Source organism: Falco peregrinus, chromosome 1 (genome assembly GCF_023634155.1).
Source record: "Falco peregrinus isolate bFalPer1 chromosome 1, bFalPer1.pri, whole genome shotgun sequence".
Lineage (NCBI taxonomy): Eukaryota > Metazoa > Chordata > Aves > Falconiformes > Falconidae > Falco > Falco peregrinus.
Window position 1 is genome coordinate 36716721 of NC_073721.1, and position 21764 is coordinate 36738484.

Here is a 21764-nt window from a genome sequence, read left to right on the forward strand (position 1 = left end):
TTCTCCATTTGTGAAATACTCACATTCAGTTTGTTGCAATTTAACCAGCAGCTGAAACATTTATAACTTCACATAAGTGCATATAAATCAATAGGAGTTTTTAAAAACTCTGCAAGGCCTTGCACATTCCCTCCAAAGGAGTTGTAGTTAACCCATTCTACAGCACCAAACGGGCTTTCATTATGACTCTGGCACTGCCCTGCCTGCTCAAGTGCTTGCTGAACTCATGGCCAGGCTGTTGCTATGCATTTACTCAGCCTCAAGGTAAGCAGAAAATAGCACTCGTTATAACATACACTTCTACTCTGAAACAAGAGCCTGAAGGTAACCACAACTATCTTTACAGAAGTCATTGGGAACTAGCAAGAGTTTACAAGTGGGAAGTATTACCTAGAATTGATAAAACAGTAACTAACATTATGCAATCAAAGTGAAGTCAATCATTACTCATCTAGAAACATACGCCCAACTCCAAACATGTGCTTTAGACTACCGACATGAGTGAGGAGGATACTTACACATTTAAAGCAAAGTGTATGCTTCAAGAACTCTGCTTATAATTTCATTTTTTTTAGTACTGGGCATTACAGCAAATAAACACACAGTCAAAAACATGACTGTCTACTAATCACACTAGAATCATGCCTTTGCTGACTCTACATTCACACTTGGTACTAAAGCCCTGTGTGTTCACTCTTTGCTGAAGCAGGACCTTCCAAATAAACCCATCTTACCCTTCATTGAGCTATTTACAGAAAAGCAGCTTTGTTAAAAGGCAGCCAGAAATCTAAATGTCTGGAAAGGATCAACACTAACAAGGAAAAAATGTTAGGAAGCAAAGAGGACCGTGCATCACTGGAATGCTTTATTTTAATGTAAACATTCTCGAGTGCAGGCGGGAAATTACATTTACTCTGCTGAAATATTTGTAAATTATCCTACATGTAAGCCTCATTATATACAGAGTTTGAATTTCTTAATACCTTCTGAACTACTGAAGCTTTATTTTGATACATACACCACTGAATTTCATGATTTTATGAGTATCGATATATAAATATATATAAAAACATGATATACATTATTTCCTAACTCAGTTTCAGCTATATCTTTCCCAAAATCCTTCCCTGCCAGCAATATTTATTTAAAATATATAATAAAAAATACTATTCTTTGTATTAAAATGTTTTCCATTGTTAGAAATACCTGTTGGAAACCTGAATACATTTCCCCCTCAAAGAGGTATCCTCCCTTCTGTTGGAAATATATATAAATTAATACATTTCATTTCTTTTTACATTACTAAATAATATCTACACAGTCTGAAATCACAATCATGGTACCATTATTGCATAAGGAAGAAAATACAGTGTTTTGAACCATAAGTAGTAAAATATCAATTAAGATTTGGAATCTCTCAGCTGGCCATACAGCACCTATAGACTTCAGTGTCCCAGTGATCTACAGCAAGAAGCCAGATACTCTGAAAGGAGAATCTAGTCTGTAATTCACTGCAGTATAGTGTGAACCCTGTGGCAAAATCAGGTCCTAAGGTAAAATTTTGAGTCCAAAGCACTGAAAGGACTTCCCTAGAAACAGCAGTGATTTCACCTAGGAAAATCTCCACAGAGATTACAGGAACAACACAGTACACAGGATTTAGGCTTGCTCAGGCACAGCTTCAGAGATATCTTCCCTAATTTTGTAAACTTCTTTAAGAAATCTGATTAATTAATTGCTGTCAAAAGAGAACAGAAATTGATAAACACAGGTTCCAACCTGGCAACCCTGTAACCTGTCTAAGCCAGAAACATGGCCTGTCCTTTGACTCCTGGCCTCGTGCAGCTTCCCATGCCCTTCAGAGAACAATAGATGGATGAGATGCATAAAATACCTTGAAGCATTTACGTGTCCATACTGAAAATGGTAGGTATCTTTGCAACTGGACAGCATAATACCACTCCAAAATTTACCTCCCTTCAGCCGGTATTGCAGATCAGTTGCATTTGACCTCTGAAATACTTTGCAACTCTATACAAACCAAATGTGCACGCTGACTGCACAATTAACACTGCCTGCTGAGATTTAAGAGCTGCCTTCAGCTAGCATCTTTGCTTAGAAAAATGACAGTAAATCACACTGGACTGCAGCAAGTTAGTCTTTTTGCCCTTTTGTTCTCAGTATTACAGTGCTGGAAAAAGTACATCACCTACTGCTACAACAGCAGCTTTGTTCAGAAGAACTTCTATGGGTATGCTTTTTACACATACCTTGTTTATATCTGAAATTAGCTATTATCTTGGTCTTTTTACAATACAGTAGTTTTAAAGATACTTTAATAAGAATTGTACAGGGGTTTAGTTCTAAAAAAAACTTTTCAAAAAGACTATAAAACACTATAAAAATGGTTTGTAGGGCAATCCTTTCAGGTATCTGCCATAATAGGGTTTGCATTTGTGATTGTATTAGATTTATATGCATAAATTCATATTGTGTTGATTTAGTCATGAAATAAAAAACTAAAAATCCCTACATAACAGCATCTAAAGTTTGTTCCTTACATACATATGATACAGTACAGCTTGCACATCTAACCTTAATTTTCAAATTCATGCCTTTTGCTTGCTTATTTCCCAGTATCACTGGTTTGTTACTAGAGATTTTATTCAAATTTAATGCTAAAAAACTTGTATTAGCCAAATGAACTACCAGTTTCTGGGTGCAAGTAACGAAACATTGTACACATAACTGTACACAGGCATGATTCCAGGGGACGGGCAGCTCCTGGGAAATGCCATGACCCTTAAGAAATGTGTAGTTTCTCTCGACCTCTGAGATAAGGGCATCCAGATTTAATAATTAGTACTGCTCCCTGAATAGTTCTAAATACTCACTGATCCCTCCTTTTATTCACGTCATCTTGTAAACTCAGAAAAGAATAGAGAGGATGCATTCACATTGATTATATTAAAGCTAGAATACAGTAAAACACGAAAAAACCCTGTAACTGTGAGAAAGGTGTGGACTGTGGCAATGCTAGACAAATCTAGACACTTTAGACTCCTGTAGAAAATGTCTAGAGCTACTGCAGACAACCCATGTTATCACAATCGAAAACCAAATGCTGCATTGCAGCCCTTACCTCATTACATGAATACATTCTGGCTCCTTGGTGAAGCTGTAGGCGTAGCCACTGGATGTTGTGCCAAAATCAATAGCCACAACAACAAGAAATAACTGTTCTACAGCATCCTCTGCATCAGAGTCCTTCTGTTAAATAGCAGAAGCAAAACAGACACTGAGTCACTGATTAGAATAACTGCAACCTGTCTTACCCTTCAGTATTTCTGCTCCCTGAGACATGCATATCTCTTCAGTGAAAATAAGGACCTCCTTAAGCTGCATTTGTGACCGAAGTTGGTACCAGATAGCTGCACATTCCAATGGCAGTGGAAATTTCATATACAACGCAGCATATTTGCTGGAGCCTTGTATGCATTACCTTCTGAATCAAGAGTTTCCTCATATTCACTTTTTTGGAATAGCTATTATCCTGTATCATTAAAACTTATGGCTGAACACTGGGTTATTGGTTTTGGGCCTGTGTTTTGTTTTTTGTTTGGGTTTTTTCCTTAAATTGATCAAGTGAAGAATATGTTTATATTCGTCAGTGTGGTATATTTGGGACTTATTTGGTGTTTTTAAGAGTTAACTATGTCATAACCTTGAACATGAGGTACTGCCATTTAAAACTAGTGGAGACAGAACAACCCCCAATACAGCAATAAGCTTTTTACCCCGTGGATAAAAGCAATAAGCTTTTTATCCATTTACTCCTGTCTGTACTAGAATGTGGAAAGCTGTTCAGCTGGTTATAGTGAATTTGGATCCTTCTCCCTGCCTTTTACCTGTAATCCTGCAACCCCTGAAAAGCACCATCAAGGGCAACATGGGAATGTTAATTAGAAGAGGTAGAAGGGTTATGGCCCAAATCATAACGACATGAAATAAAGCTTGACATAAATAAACAGAGAATTGTACCACTCCCCAGCATGCTGTTGCCTAACATAAATCCTGTATAATAGAGGAATAAGTAACGAACAGCAAGGAACTACTCTTCACATGCTGACGGTGGTTAAAGCACTAACAGCTGAGCAAGACTGGCAGAGAACAAGGTGGAAATGCCGGTGAAAGGGCTGTGCGCTACAGGCAGGTAAGTAATGAAGGCAGGCAATACACCCGCCTGCACACACCGCGTTTTGGCAAAACCACGACGGAGCAGACTCATCAACTTAATACTGTACGGGTCTTGGCTGAATCCTCCACCACTGCTGCTCAGCTTGTACTCTCATTAACATTTTGAAGCAATCGTTATCTTTTACAGAGGAACTGTCAAATGTCCTCACTCTATGAGCAGTGTTCCACCATCTTCCTCGCATATCTCTGTTCCCTCCATGCCTGCTACTTCCAGGACCTTTCTGCTGTACCCTTACATTTCCCAAGATCATCCCATAGGCCTGCTACTTAAAATGGAGAAATGAGAGTAATATAATTTGGTCTCAAGTAATGAAGGACTTGCTTGGATTCTCCTAATAAAAAAGCTTTTCAACTAGGGCAATAGGTTATTTATATGTCTTCCTCAAAGAGTTTACAGAGTTTAAATCTAACCGAAAGAGGACATAAATTTATCAATAGAGAGAAATAAAAGTTCTGGAGTATATAGAGAAAGAAGTGAATAAAAGCAAAAATTTTTTCCAGAGAGAGGACTCTGGAAATCCTGAAGAGGGGTGTTGCACAACTCTGAACTTGATTCAGAAAACCAAGGAAGAAATCCAACAAGTGTAGCAATGTGTTCTGAACATGATTCCTTGCAATATCAAGACATACACTCTGCATATACTGTGTTACACATGATGCAGATGATCTTAAAAACAGATGGGACTTAGTTTTAATGGGAGTTTACCAACAAAATGAGCATGATGTACAAGGGATTAAAACATACTACATTTATGGGACATTTGCTTGCTTTTAAAAGCTTACAGAAGTGGCTATTTTCCTTAAGAAACTAAAGCAGTTCTATTTTGAGTCTCTGTTGGGAGAGAACAGTAAAATTTGTATTTTACTGTTGAGTACCATAGATCTTTTTTTTTTCTGAACAGAATGACACCTTTCAGGGGCTGCCTAAACAAATCACTGATAAAGACAGGGACAGAACTTGGGAACCCGGAGGATCAAGAAGCCCCTGTATTTGATATAAAAATATGCAGAGCAAATCTATGAGCTCAGCAAGCAGACAAATAAAAAAAAGCAAAACCAGGATCCCAATGAAATGAATGAGATCTCTGCCGCCAGCCCCAGTGTGACCAAAATTTAACTTAAAGACTCTGGAGAGCATGAAAGGGATTGTTATGGGAGGAAATTAAAACTTTTTTTAAAAATTATGTTCCACTAAACAGGCAGGAGAAAATAATGTCAACATACAGTATATGTTAAGAATGCATTTCTTACCACAATATGTGACGGAGACAGTGGAGTTATTCCAGGGTCTCCCAAACTTTTGGCTGGTGATGAGTAAGCAGATGTGGAAACTGCATCTGAAAGGAAACAAAAAGTCTTCAGTCTCAGTAAGCAGAATGACTACAACAGGACAGTTGCTTTGCATACTGCTACACTATTTTCCTGTTGAAACAAATCTGCTAAAAAAGAAAGCAAATTCCACAGCCACCACACAAAATGTATTTTTTGCCCTTACAACATGCTAAGACTCAGCAACTGCAGTTTTGGTTTTAAAATGTTTATCTGACCTTCATGACTAATTTTCATTCTTTTGCCTATTAAATTACCATGTCGAATTTTAAGTCTTCCTAAATATATTCAGAAGTCATAGTTGATACAAGCAGCTTGAACACTATACACTCAAGCTAATGGCCTAAGATTTAAATGTATGCATGCAGAGACTAAACACAAGCTGTGAATTCAAAAAAGACAGTCATTTTAAGAGAAAAAGAGGAAATAATATTGATTTGACAACACAGTAAGAATAAGTTGCAATGATCCCATCATGAGCCTTTATTCTGAAACTTTTCCGATACTGTCTCTGTTTTTATTCTTCAATACACTCTGTACTGAAATATCTTGCAGCTGTTAATATTACTGCAGGACAGAATCCAGCTGGGAAAAAGGAAAGTATTATTAACAAATCATCAAAGAAATATTTCTACCCTGCATACAATACTGGAATTTCATTTAAAGGAACATACCAAGTGAGTGACAAATACTGTAAAATGCACTATTTGTATTTTTCCCTCTTGTGTTTACCCCATTGATGACAGAAACGGAGATAGCTTACTGAAATAATTAATCACTGATGACTCAGATTGATGCATATTTATTATCTTATGAACACTGCAATAGTTTATCAAAATGGAATATAGAAAAGGTACCACATGCCCTGTCCATGCTCATACCTCCCTGCCCCCAAATTTAAGCCTTAAGTTTGCTTAATTCTCTTCTGTAGAATATAAGCTAATTAGATACAATGCAGAATTATTTAATGTCTGTAAAGATTAATAACCATAATAAATATTAAATAATACATTTCAACATATTTTACTACCTACTTGGATGCATCACACAATAAAATGCATATTTATGCACAGCATGTAATTCCTAGACATGACTGACAAGTCAGAGCACTATTCTAAGATGACACAGGAACTGCTGGCCAAGAAACAACCTTAGAGCTACTTAATGAAGAAACCTGTCACTCCTAGTAATCAAATATGTGTTGTTTTCCAGGGAAGATGCAAAAAATTCTGCAGCAGCCAACTACAGGATAATCTTCCCACATGAAAAAAATCTTCCTCCATAGCTCTCGTAACAGTGTTTATTTGTATTCAAGTTATAATATGCATCTTCAGCCTGATCTTCAGAAGCATTTGCAGAAGCAAAATATTCACACTTCCTGTACAAGTTCTTCAAGAATATATTATGTTACTCCTCTTGTGGTGAAGTACAAAAAGCCACAGGTCAAATGTGACAAACTCAGAATCTGCTCTGTTTCTTAAGATATATTTGGATCAGATGCTGTTATCAGCCTCAGATGCTGTTATCAACCTCCTTTGTGCCATTTCATCCTCTTTTCAAAACAGATTAATTTTTGTACCATTGATATGGCATTTTTTGTAGAACTGAAGAGCAATATTTCAGCACAGGAAAAAAAAAAAAAAAAAAAGAGAGAGAGAATTAATAACAAAACATGTTCCTTGAATCCTGCTGCCATTCCTGACTGGACCTGAACCAACACATCCTGAGCAGACCGGGACATCACAATACTGACTCAACATCTTTGGAAACCAGCACATTTTCCCCACTTAGGATGCTGGCTTTGAAGCACAAAAATATAGACATCAAATCACTATCTATGTGGTTTTCAGTGTTTCTCTTTGTTACTAATTCTTTTCACTATTTGTTTCAGCACCCATTGTTCAGCAATCTATTTTCCAGACTGCCTTCACCTATCAGCCTGGGTGTACCTCGAGAAGTTATTCATAGCTCTACATGCAACTCAGAAAATCCTGTGTGACAATATACACATATTTTTTTGTCTCTCAGAGAGCAATGATAAAAAAACCAGTGCAATAATCACATTCATCCAATGAAACTGTGCTAACTTGGGTAGTGTTCTATAAAGAATTTATTCAACTCAATTAACTTGTTGCAATCCAGGGATGTAAAATGTCTACAAGGACACTCACTGTATCCACAAGCATAAAAATATGTGTTAACAAACAACAAATGTTAAGCAGAGATCAGAGGTCTGTCTTAGCCACCTGTAGATATCACTGCTTAAAAATAAAACAGACTTATATATTTTCATCAGAAATCTTCAAAATAAATTGTCCATTTCAGTTTCAGAATGTTCTTGAAAACTTAAGCATAAAGGCTGGATTTGCGGAAGGGCTAACTTTTCCTGATTCTTATCAGCTGCTCCACTCTGCTGGAAGGTTAAACTCTTGGTGATTATCAGTATTTTTGACCTGAGGAAAAAATCCTTCCAAACCCATGACCATTCTGCACTGTATTCACTGCTGCTCCTGCAAATACCCAGCTAAACAAATTAATTCTACAATGAGTCCTTCATTCCACCAGCCTGAAGTTCTGTTAGATCAAGAGAGGAAAATCATGGAAGGCAATGCTACAACCTCTAAAGGAGCAAACCAAAATTTTAACCAAAATGTACTGTTACAGTGATTCGGTAGAGTTGCTATCCAGTTGACACAAGCAGCAGTGGCACGACATTCCAACTCATTTCATGAGACTACTAACTAATCATGTGCAATAATCAGGGTAGACATAATTGTTATATTCTAACTGTTAAAATCAGAGAGTGCAGAGCTGATAAATGAGTAAGCGCAGTTTAGAATACTGGGAAGTTAAAAAGTTTTTTTATCAGAGCAATTGGCGTTTACAGAAAATGGCTTGCAAGCCAGTCACCCTCGATTTAATGCCAAGAGTTCTAACGAGTAGTGAAACAGTTGTTAAAAGCACATGAAACTGGGAAATTTCTAACATTATACTATCTACCCAATCTAAACTGAAAGGTGTTAAAACAGACTTGTCCATGTGGGAGCTTTAATATTTTGTTGAGTTAGTGTTTGCTTGGGGGAAAAAAAAGTGCACGTCACGATTTTTACAACTGTGTTCTGAACAGCAGTAAATGCATAGATATTCCAGGATATTTAAAAATCTCCTGTTTCTAAAGGAGTATGAGTAGTTTATCTGAAAGAAAAAAAAGCATCTATTCCAAGCCAGAAAATGGAAAAAAGGTTGTAAGGAACCTGATTTGCAATCATGCAACCAAAAAAAGGATTCCTAGCCTTTATGAGTAAATTTCTTCTTTTAACAATTGGAAAAGATGTCCTGCAGAGTATCATGGTATTTGGAACAGTTCTTACAAGCAGGATGACTTCTCAAGGCTTCTGTAATGAAAAAACACAAGTAGTGTCCCACATAGCTCAAGTTCCAGCTTTATCTCCCATGTTTACTAAAGATCTCTGTGTCAAGCAACACACTATGAAAAAACATATAGCTAAACAGCATGCATTAAATAAACATTTAATTCTTCACAATTTGCACACCAAAATAAATGGAGAGATCTGATTTAGCATGCAAATTAAAGTCTTCAAACAAACCAATATTTAAAATAATCTTTTTCTAAATACGATTTAAATTTCTTGAACAGAAATTCTTTAATTTACTTATGAAAGAATAATATGAACTTTAGCCTGAAATATGACTGTCTGTATCAGGGGGTTGGATAATTTAACTAAACATGTATAGAATTTGACCATATCATTACAATTCTGACTTTCGTCCTAACCTAAGCAATTACCAAAGAACACCTTGTGCATTTTCAAGGTGACCAGAAGAAGAAGCAAGAACACAGAAGACTCCCATTTTCAGCAATTTTTTTTAAGGTTCAAAGGGTACCATCTGATTTGCAAATCCCCAAAGAATTCCAGAATTGGTCAAATGATGAGATCAGCAGATACTGTATTAATAACAAATCATGTCCATTACCATATTAGCTGCATTTGCTGGTTTAGATTTAATTTAAATTATTCTTCTTTTCATCTAAACACATGCAAGAGTTTCTTTTCTGTGGTTTCCTGCAATAGCTACTCAGCTTAGCTTTTTCCGTTTTTCAGTAAATGATCAGCCACATTCTAGATTTCAACAAAACGCAATGCAACTGATGACAAAATGCAATGAAGGATTAACCTTTAAGTGTCACAGCACACAGAGTAAAATCAAAGTCCACAGCATTTCTAAAAACTTAGCTGACACAGTGTGAACATTTCACTGACAGCATATTCAGCTGAATCTGATCTTCTAATAGATCGAAAGAGAAGGACCAAGCTCGTTATTTAATTAGAGAGATCAGTTAACAGCAGCTGATATCTTCTGGAAGACTATCAGTCCACTCAATATTTGGCAGCCCCTGCTATGCATTCCTATTCAGGACTGGATAAATGAGTTTTAGCAAACCCCTGAGAGTATCAGACATGGACCGCTACAGCCCCAGATCATCGGTTCCAAGCCAGCAAGCTGAGCCCTGCTTTAGGAAAGGTGACTGCTAAACCTCACAGTCACAGGTCACTAAGGTCATACTAAACTTTTTCTTTTTCCAGCAGCTACACAAAATCTCTTTCCTTTTAAATTCAGGTTTCATAAGTATTTTGCTTTCTATAATTCAGCGACACCAGACTTCAGCAAAATATTCTGCTTCACATATTAAGGAAACTGTTCATTCCAGCAGCAAAGCAGCATTTTGTAGCAGTGGACTCTCTGCTAACAAAGTTCCCCGCAATCCAAGTAACACAGACAACATAAGCTAGTGGGCATCGTCTCGAAGTAACCATTTACCAAGACAAGTAAAAGCAAGAATTCAGGAAGCAGAGTACGCTGCTCAATGGTATAAAGCACAGAAATGCAGTCATATCAGGGAAGGGGGGAATACCTGAATATGTGCCGCATCAGCAGTTTGGCGTACACAAGAGAAACAACTTTAAAAAAAAAAAAAAAAAAAAGGAAGAAATATGGTATCAAGCCCCATGTTTGCCATCAGAAACCCCAACATGGACCTTTTCAGGCACATTCTGCAATACTTTAGAGTCATGCCTACAACAGAGAATGCTCGGTCAGGACAGAACTGCACTTCCCGAAGCTTTGCAGGCCTCCCCTCTGAGCGATGGTGAAAGGGACTCATCATGGTCTGGATCTCCTACAGCTGTTTTGCATATCAGAAAATAGGCAGCATCACTATGGTATCATCTCTCTGCAGGAGCATGCCTGAACACTAGTGTGTATGTTATATCCCAAGCAATGTATCCAAAGTTCATTTCTATTTCTACCCTGCCAGAGTGGCCACAAACTCAACACTTGCTAATTAAAATTCTTCTTGTGATTTGTTGAATCGGCAATAGAATCAATGCTATTCCCTATTTCAGATCATATTTCTAACATTTGAAGAAGTGCTTTCACAATAGAAGTCATTTTTCTTCAATCCATAATGTACAATGCAATGAATTCCATTCGTTATGCAGAACTGAGCCTCTGGCTGAGCTTAAGGACCCACTGGAAAGACCAAGATACAACACCCTTTTCCAGGCTTTCCCAGACTCCCAACTGGGAATGCCTGCAGTACACCACCTGCCTCAAAAGGAAAGCTGCAGCAACTCTTTTTGATGTGTATAACATATATCCACTGTTACATATGTGAAATCCATTCGGCCTCTCAGTTATTTGCGGGCTGATGAACCACATGCACACGGCAAGTCAGGATGCATTAGACCTACTAAAAACGCCACTATTGCAGCCAATCTTTATGGCTCCAAAAACCCAAGTTCACTGAATTTACTGTGTAGATGCTGATCATTTTCACAGATCAAACATTTGCACATATCTGATGGCTGTTTTTCTGGAATTTCCAGCCATCCAGCAGCTGATGAGAGTGACTGCTATATGTAGCTATGACCTCAGTCAGGTTGCTGGCCATACGAAAATCTTAGCCAAATTCTTCATTTTCCACTCAGACAATATCTCTGGATTGAAAAACAAAAAACAAAAAGGATGTACCAAATCAAATCTGGATACAGGATAGCCATCAGGCAGTAAAAGAATGGCATTAAAAACATCATTTTTCATTCAAAACATGCATATAATTTTGAGCATCAATAATAATTTTGCCCCAAGGAAAGCTTGTTAATGATGTTTGCACAACAGGAAAAGAAGGGTTTACCATATTGCTTTTAGCTGGCAACTACTGCATTGATGAAGAAAATCTTATTCAGCTTTTCCTATTGCTGAGATTTTGCTTTGCATTAAGCACAAAATGTCACAGCTTCGAAATGTGACATGACAACCTAGAGCATTTCACTGTAAATACAAAGATGGCCTTTGAAAATAATTATAGAACAACAACAAAAAAGAGAGACTGAGAGAAGCAAATACAAAAAAACACTTAAAATATTCTTATGCATAATAAAAGATCCCATATTTCATATTAGAAGTAAGACCCTTCTGTTTCTACTGAAACCAATGACACCAGTGTTATTGCCATCAATGGAATCGGAGTTCTTTGTTTTAAAATGCCGGTAGGCATCCAGCTGGTTTGTTGACGACTGCAATACACTTCCCTTCTATGAATACAGCCATAGCTAATCTCTGATACAAATCCAAGTTTCCTGATACCCTTTCATAATAACTGGTCACCCAAAGAGCTGGTATTCATTGCATTGATACCAATTAGAGCACAGTGATTTCCTAGGTAAAAATCTCCCAATTCTTTGGATAAAATTCTGAAAATAAGACATGTTCCTCATTATAACTTTGACCTTTTTTGTTTATGCTTTTACATTGCCTCCTATTATGATTACAGTTTGACTGGAGGAATTACTTTTCCACTATGCTATCAAGCTAAGATAATTTTTTAATATTAAGTTTAAGAGTATCAAAAAACAACCCCAGGTTCGCCCCACCACTCTGTGAATAATATTAATTTTCCTGAACCTCCAGCAAAGGAAAACCAAAAGACACTACCTATTTTCTGTGAATGAAATTTAAGATGAAAGAAACACAGAAGAACTTTCAATAACCTTCCAAAAATGCCACATGCGTTATTTTCATTTCTCTTTTTGACAAGACATAGGCTAAACTATTTTACCTAGATTTGGTCTGACCTCGCTAATGCTTGGTAAGCTGGACCAAAGCAGAAGCATCACACTCCCTTGCACGCTTCGCAGCTGGGTCTGTAAAGCCTCAGCCAGGTCTTTACCAATAGCTAAGTCTGCCCCAGAGCTGCCTTAAACTCAAACCTATTCACTATCTACACTGTAAAGTCTTAAATCCACCTCCCCCTTTAATGACCTGAGAGCTTTCCAGCTTCTGCGATCAGCCAGCTCCCTCATCCATCCCAGTGCTGATGTAGTGCCAACTTGCTCAGAACCTGCTCGGACCCCAGAACCCGGGGGTTTGGGGAACTTACCAGCGGTGCCTTGCAGTCATCGCTCTCCTCCTAGATTCCAGCTCTTCCAGCACTCATGTACTACTGCCAGGACAGACAGAACTGATCCTGGTTTACATGTTGGAGAGGGCAGGCTGCATGTCGTGATAAAAGTGGGTTAAGAACAGATGTTGTAGTTCAGAGTGGTAAAAGACAACTCTCCAGGATATTTCTAAATATTCCACATACAATTCTGTAATAGACACCTTTAATACACACTAACTAACCTTCTCTTCCTTCAGCAAGCTCTTCCATGAACTTGCTTCCCTGAGGCTTCCTTGCACTATTTGCCCCTGTGCAAGCAGTTTTCCTGTATGTCTCATCTACTCCCTCCTTGCTTCCACACGGAAAGACATAAGGAACACAAAACAAAACACAGATGTACAGAACCTAGGTTCTGTGAAAAGATACTTTCCTAGAAAAGGTTTCCTGTTGCTGCTCCTCCATCATCATGTCTGTCATCATCTACCTCACCTACTTGGTTCACTGCAAGGTTGTCAGGAATACCACTAGTAAGATTATGTGCTAATGCCCAGGACCACACTCATAACACAGAGCATTTGTGATGCTAATCACTTTCTTTGGGAAAAACACCATGTACCAGCTGAAGAAGGGCTGGTGAGTTGTTTTTTTCTTTTTAAAAAGCAAGATCAAAATATTGCAGAGTTATAAAACCCCTGTTTGATGGCAAGTTCCTATCTAAGAACCTCTTCAAGACACAGTTGTATCCTGAAAACAATGAATATCTTAATCTAGGATTGCAAAGAAATATTATCCGAAGACTGAACAATAATTACTGTTCAGCTTTTCTGGACCATGTAACCAGCACAGAAAAATAAGAACACTTTTGGAGGTATTTGTTTACTTAGAAGGCAAAAAGGTTATTTAGTTATCAAGAATTCCTAGATTCATTAAGTACCCTGCAAAGTCTCAAACCAGATGAATGCAGTGACTTCTTTTTCTTAAAACATGGACTGGAAACAGTACTTGAAAATGTCTGTCTTCATTTTTACACTCTTCAAGAATGCCAAACATGACCCACGTAGGTGTAGAGTCTTGATGACAGAAAACAAACCTCTCTCCCTCCCTAACCCCACTCAAAACAAACAAAAAAAAACAACCCACAAACGAACAAAAAAACCCACCAACAACAAAGAAAGGGGAAGACAGGGCAAAAAGAAGAGCCAAACTAGAATAACTGTTACTTCTCATGGTAGTCAGCACGAGTGATGCTATATATAAATCCCTTGATATTCTGCAAAGCTATTAAACCAGATGTTGTTCAAAGATGGGAAAATAAGAGAGTATTAGTTGTTGTGAAACTGCAAAATTGGTATCACATTTGACAGTTCATTAGCAATCATTTGTGACTATGGCTATTGATTTAGCTCTGAGTGACACTTTATAGCTAAATCAAAACTAAGTCTTTACTTCTTTATTCTTTTTATTTTACAATCTTGAAAACAGATCAGCTATCAGGCTTAAAGGAAAATACCTTATGAGAAGAGAAGCCATGGACAGAAGAAAGTACATGTTTAAGGATTTGTTCAGCAGATCACAAAATCAAGCAGTCACCAACCAAAACCCATGTCCAGAGGTTTTTACAGCAGCATCCACCAAGCCTACACTCAGGTACCATGACTGTGCACACAGATCCCACAGACAGAGACCAACACTGACCAGCCAAAAAGTTCCACTGTCACAGTGGCAAGCCAATGGTACAGCCTGCAAAGGAGTTCTTATGGCTAAAACCAGAACTGGAACACAGCTGAGTAAGCAAGAGAGCTACTACAAAAGGTTGATTTTTGAATGCAGCAGTTCCATAATGACAATACTGAAAGCTTTTGCAAATGGCATGCCCTGCTGTTCTGATTACAGTGTGTGCTCTACTAAGGTATCCATGGAAACTTGAGAAAGAGATGTTAAATTTGTGGGATCTGTTTGACAGCTGGGAATGGGGCTAGTTGCCAGTCAGCCTAGTATGACCACAGGTATTTTGGTCTTTAAGCATGGAGAAAGCATCAAGAGTCCTCAAACGATGAAATCCGTAAGATCAAATTGTCAGAGGAATGCATTTCCCAGACAATGACAAGAAGGTGGCAAGGACATAGTAAAGAAACGGTGATTTTAATGTTGTCATTACCTCTTAACAGAGAAAAATAGCCCAATCACTCTAACAAGGAGAGACACACCCAAACACTCACTCTTCAGACCTCACAGGAAAGAGGGGAAAAGCACGAATCCCAACCCACAGAGCCTCCCGAGGGAAGGCTGCGCGGGGCAGGCGGGCATGGAGTGCTCAGGACTGTAAAACCCTTTGAGAGAAACTGCTTCAGCCCTAGAGGGTAGTCCTGAACAGCACTAAGAGCATAAGACACATTCAGAAATGGACAAATCAAAACAGCGTTCCCAGATTATTCCCTATGGGAGAAAGAAGTAGCATAAGGAGAATATTCATCTCTGCCTCCTTCCCCAAGGAAACCAAGGCAGGTTGGGTAGGCTCCTACAACTGGGACAGTTTTTCTTCAGAGAAAGTTAAGTGAATAAACTCCCTCAGATGACATGAAATCGCTATTATGAAATGCCATTCACATCCACACTTCTTTTCGGACTCCAACAGATAAAAATTACTAGAAATGTCTCTCAGTGTTCCCCAGAAACTGCATCTGCAGAGCACTGGCTGAGAGTGTCGACTCGGGCACTGAGGAACTACTGACAGAAGAAACAGCTATAAGTAAAATTCTCTCCACATCCCCTGTTCTTGTAAATTAAGATGCCTTTAGAACCGACCTATGTGCCCAGAGTCCCGCACATCAATCACAGCAGAGATACTGCTTTGGGCCACTGAGCACCAAATGGCTCTCGCACAGGCCCAGACCCCAGCAGTGTGCCGATGGGGGGGACAGCAACGCGGCTCCTAAAGCTGCTCTCTGATGTCCTTGACACACCCTGATGCAGTCCTGAGTAAGGACATTTATTCAAGTCCTTAGTAAAGAACAAAGGCTTTCTAACTTGAGTGCCGGCCTCCACATTCTGAGTATTTTAGTTCATTTCTTTGCTTTCTTTATTTGAACCAACGGCATTTCCCTTTTCATTTACATAAAAACCTTTCTCAAATCCCCCCGAGACAGACTTTGAAGGAATTTCCTGTTTTAATACCAATTACTTACACAGTTCACCACTGCCATCCTAATTTTAAAATACTGCAAAGTCACTGCTTTGTGTCACTAGTTATGACAAGATCTAAAACTTGCATTTGTTAATTTTAAATGCATACCACTATGTTTCTTAACAGCACAGCACATGAGCCATAGCTGGCATATTCGGAGTAATGAGAGCTTTGGAATCTTCTTTTGAAGATCAAAAATGTGCCTGGTCACTAAGGCAGTTTCAATTAAATGACCCAGGAGCCACGACATTTGTCACAGAGAAGAAGACGAAGTCTGCAGGTATGTTACAGGCATTTCAGATCGCTGAAAAGTTCATGCTTGGCAGCAGCATTCCCTCACTGCAGCACCAACATCTGTGACCTTACATCATCAAACAGCTGCACACTCTTCAGCAAAACATCTGTGAAGCCAGCGTACCATTTACAGTCACGACCGACGGACTTCAGAGCTCATTCCCGAAAGAGATTCCAAGCCTTCCCTGTACCTCTCTCTTTGACCATTGGAGAAATACAGCTGAACAAGCCTGTGCGACAGCAATGCAGCCTGGAGTTTCATCCATGCCTGTTTTCATCTAGCAAGGCTGTTTGATAGAAACATGACAAGTGCTGTACAGAAGCTAAATAAGTAAGCAACTGAAGCCATCTACGGATAGACAAAAGGCTCTAAAGATTTCTCTAAGCTGCATATAGAAAATGTCAACATCTACTTTACTTTAAAAAACAATAGATCCAAACTCCCCCAAGAGGTCATGGTGCTTCATACCTAATTAAGGCCATGACTGTTCTTGCTCTACTCAGAAGCAGCATCATTTGAGTGAAATGTTTCATCTTACTGTCGTATTTTCCCTTATCATTTGCTGAGAGCAAGCACAGCTTTTTTAAATACCCAAAACAGAGAATTTGCTTCTTTGCCATACCTACAGACTAAAACAGCCACAGAGAGAAGTTTCTAAAACCATAAACGGTATGCTCTTTGAAGTCAAACACTTCTGAAATCCCATCTGACACACCATCAAAAGGCAGAACAATTCAGGTACAGAAAGTGGAGGTGATGAGATCCTTTGGATGTTAGCGTTTCAAAATAAAAATTATGTTTTTAAGATTTTTTTTTTAAGAAAGGGACGGTTGTTTGGTGCGATTATAGATAACTGAAATCACAGCAGAGGACTGCAAAAAGGGAACTAGTCACCTAGAACAGCTTAGAAGAACAAGGAACTGAAAATTTTAGAATACTTGACTGGACCTATAGCTTTAACAGAAAAGAAAAAAAGGAAAAAAAAATCCAGATTTAATTGCAATAGCAGCTACTACATCCAGAAGGGGGCTCAATAATTTCAACAGCATTCCCATGAAACTGGGAGAAGTTGGCCATGGCAGGTCACATCAACTCAACAAAAAAAGGAAAAAGAAAAGAGGATTTGGCAGAGAAGAATACAAGATGAGACACCAGTCAACTCATATATAACCACCACCACCAGCAACACAGTCAAAAAGCAAACCATATCCTGAATATTGACATTTACATGCAGGGATCAGGTCTTTTGTAGGTGAGACAACATTCTGCTCTTCCTGCACAGACCTGGCCTCCTGAAGGCTGCTCTGACTGGAGCTGACATGCGAGGCCTCAGCAGCCTCTCCTAGCCGCCAGGGATGGTTGTATTTGACAGCCATCCTGCTCGTTCCCTCTAGACTGGGATAAAGCCCCCTTACACCACACATGCATCAGCTAAATCAGCCTCTGGACAGAACAGACCTCTTGGGGCCTCACTACAGCTGACTGTGGCTTTGGGGGAACTCAGCAGGTACGGAGCCAGGCGGCTCTGCTGAACACCAACTGCTGTCCCAGTGGGAATGAACTAAAGATTCAGACAAAGCTTACAGGGTGACAGTACCATAAAGCAAAACCTGTCAGCTGAATCAGCATCACCCAATTACAAGCCAATGGTTTTAAAAATCCCAAAAGTCAGTATAATTAGAAGCTTTACATGCAACAGCTCCTGAGTATGAACAATTTCATCCCGGCTCTTACTAACCAAGCTGCAGATACCGCAATGCTGTGCTAGCCGAAGCTATAAAAATGATTGGCAGGCACTGCATACAACACTTGGCTATTTTACCTATAGACATTTTTTTTTACGCATTGTACTATGCTGCCATAAGTGACTGCAGCTTCAATACTGTCAATAAAACACTCACTAAATCACATTCTATCCCTCAAGCCTTTTTTTCTTCTGACAGCTTCAGCATTCCAGTGCGTGGAAAGAACATCAGGATTTCTGGCATAACAAATCATTGCTTTGCTACATGGTCTTCAGTCTTCTAACAAAATCCCTCCTGCATAGGTTCTCCCTATGTCACAGGTTACTTAATTTCAGTATTGCATTGCACCAACCTTGCAGCTTTGCAGGAGAAAAAAACCGCACGATACCCTATCACCTAAAAGACAAATGAATCTGTCAGTCTGTTTTCCCCCTTGTCAGCTGTGTTCCAGAGAACTGTTACAGGTTACTTCAAACCGATATTAGAGACTTTATTTAGGAAGCACTGAAAGAACATTTAGAAGTCAGGGGTGGGGGGGTGGTGTATGGGAAGGGAATCCAGTAGAGCAGGTCATCTTGAAGATTCAACTACTTTATAAGTACTGTTCCCTGGGGTTTTTACAATGGATACTTTCTGACTCTTTTATTCCACTTGCACTGCAATTAAGCTATTCCATTCAAAATATACCCCAAATCTCATTGTGATCAGTAAAAACTTGACATTTCAAGTTTCTCCATATATTACTGCCAGCACCTTAGGCTCAACATTACAGTTTCCTCAAATCTTTGCAGCATACAGTGAGGAAGAAGGGATAGAAAGAGTGAATGAAATGAGGCAGAGTCTGCATTCCCCTTAGGGTTATTCACCCATATCATTTGTATCCTGGGAACCCTCCTCCCTCCCCCAGTTCCCTTCCCACACAGGGAGAGACCACCCCTGTCCTGCAGAGGCTTGTCTTATTTTATTCGGCGCACTGCAAACCGCACACGGACCAAAACCACTGAATCTTGGTTTCAGGCAAAACAAGACTCAGATCGCCTCAGCTCTCATGTCGCATTTGCAAAGTCAGAGACCAGCGGACCCGTCAACGTGGGAAAAGGACCCGCTCGGGTTCTGTCCCAGCCCTGCACCTCGTTGGGCTCCCCGGCCCCCGAGGCTGCGCCAGGATGCTCAGGCTCGCGTCCCTGGCAGCGCTACCGCTGCCACCCACCTGCCCGCTCCTTCTGTTTCAGTGCATCAGGCTACTCAAGTAAGAGCCTGCCTTCATCTCAGCAGCAGCCCGATTTCCAGTCCAAGCCCTCCCCCTTCCCTCCTGGGCCGTTGCGGGGAAAGGGAGATCCCGACCCGGGGGAAGACGGAGCCGCAAAGCCCCCCCGGGAAGGATGCTGCGGGGCCGCGCCCGCCGCAGAGCCCCGGCGACCGGGCAGGGCGCCCGCCCCGGCCCGGCGATGCCGCCGCATTGTTTTTTCCACCTGGATCCCCGCCCGCCGCATCGGCTGCCCCCGGGGACCGCATGCGACGGGCCGCGGCAGCTCCGCAGCGGGCGGGGGGCTCCGTGGGGCCGAGCCCCGCAGAGAGCCCCCCTCCCCCCACCCGCGGGACCCCGCCGGGGGGGCTGACGGCCCTTCCCTGCCCCTCGCCTGCCACGGCCGGAGCGGCGGGGCCGGGACATTGTCTGCCGCGGGGCCGGGACATTGTCTGCCGCCGGGCCGCCTCCCCCCCTCCGGACGGGGCTCCGGCTCCCGATCACTTCCCCCGATAAGCCGGGGCCGCCCCGCCGCGCCCGCCGCCGGCAGCCGCGCTCCTGCATTGCGGCGGGGGCCTGGCGGCCGCGGAGCAGGACGCTCCCCCTTACCTGCGGCGCCGCTCTCTGCCTCCGACATGGCCCCGCCGCCCGCCGCCGCCGCGGCCCCCTTGCCCCGCTCAGTGCGCACGGCGCGGCATGGGCCGCCGGCGGATCCGCGCTGCGCTGCGCTGCCCGGGGGCGGCTCCGCTCCTTCCTCTCGCCCCCGCCCCGCCGCGCCTTCCTGCGGCCGGTGCCGGCAGCCAAGGGGACGCCGCGGCCCGGCTCAGCGCTGCCAGCCCTCCCGCGCCGGCTGCGGGGCTGCGCCGCCCCTCCCCGCCCGCTCCCCGCAGCCGCACAAGGGAGCGGCGCTGCGGCTGCGGCTCGGGGGCGGCGGGGCGCTCGGCGGGCAGCCCGGCCCGGCCCAGCCCAGCCCCAGATGCGCATTTCACGGCTGCTGAAGCAGAAACCCGCCGCGGTGCTGGCTGTGGAAAGCGACACCCTGGGTGCGCCAGGACGAGGGTGCGGGAGCGGGGCTGGCGGCGGCAGAGGCTGCGCTGACTGCCCTCAGGTTGTCGGGGGGGGAAGCAGGTACAGCGAACCTCAACAGTCAGCAGTCGTTAACGGGGGCCCCGAAATCAGGAATTGCAGGGTGACGTTTACAGCATGGGATTCTTTTCATTTGCCTTTGGGGAGAACTCTCTCCCGCGCCGTTCTGCAGCGCCATCAGGGCCAGAACCTCTTGTTCCCGGTGATTTTTAGCGAGTTAACTTGTCTCCAGGACGTGCGAGAGAGACACACACCCCTACTGTCACTCGACCCACCACTAAGTTTTAAGAGTTTGCCAAACTAAGAAAGAAGCCTTTACAAATGCAGAATAAAAATAAGGCTGGTAACCTGCCATGAACAATTCTGAAGGCAAAGGAAGTGTTCTTCTGGTTTCCTCCCATGCTTCATGGTCTAATTCTCCTTTACCTTCCAGCCTCAGCAGCCATGCACAACTTGAAAGCACTGCCAGCAGTTCACATGGAGTAAATCAGGGCATTAATGTCAAGCACAGCCTCAGTTACTCACTAACTCCTAAGCTTAGGAAGTCACTAACATTCAGCTCACTGTAAAATTCACCCAAAGCTTCTCCTGAGGCCTTTCACCAAAGCTGCTGCTCACACAAGGCAGGATGCCTGTGAAAACCCCAAGGCCTAGGGAATTTTTAAACAAAACCCTAGACACTGCAGGTGCTTACTCAGCACCTGCCTTTATTTGCTCCCTGATCTCCTCCTCTCACAGCATTAGCCCTGTCCCCTGTAAGTTGTGTTGCCTCTGAGGACAGCAGGTGTGGCACAAAGGTTAAAATTAAAGCAGTAAACTGCATCATGTCTACACAGCTGACTCATCTCACAGGCCTTCACCAATCCTGTACACCCTATAAAGACAACTTCTTCCCAAAATCCACTGTCTATTCCAGGGAAAAAGCTGAACTCAGTTCTCCGCCTCCCAAAACCAGCTGCACAAAGGAGAAGAGAGGGAGGGAGCACGCAGGGATGGAGGAACAGCACCTCGCTCCACTGTTCGCCTCGACTGTAAGCTTATGTTCTCAAAGATGCTCAGTAACACGAGGATCACTCGCACAACCTGCCTAAACCCGAGGAGAAGGTGCACTGGGCCAGCTTCCTCTTCTTCCCTCCACGCCACGCCAGGCAACAAAG

The 21764-nt window shown here is 41.8% G+C and overlaps 1 protein-coding gene across 2 annotated transcripts in view; it reads right to left on the reverse strand.

Annotated features, from left to right (window-relative positions):
- The window catches only part of HSPA12A (heat shock protein family A (Hsp70) member 12A), a 92888-nt gene that overhangs the window by 41463 nt on the left and 29661 nt on the right, over positions 1-21764 (reverse strand). Inside the window, exons 1-3 of one of the 2 annotated variants that reach the window (XM_055813784.1) lie at positions 20131-20457; positions 5509-5594; positions 3143-3270 (exon numbers count right to left, since the gene is read on the reverse strand). In XM_055813784.1, coding sequence (XP_055669759.1) covers positions 3143-3270; positions 5509-5594; positions 20131-20158 — 242 coding nt within the window. In that variant the 5' untranslated portion in view covers positions 20159-20457. Of the gene's footprint in view, positions 1-3142; positions 3271-5508; positions 5595-20130; positions 20458-21764 lie in introns of those variants that run through there. The other variant, XM_027786974.2, reaches the window with a different exon arrangement.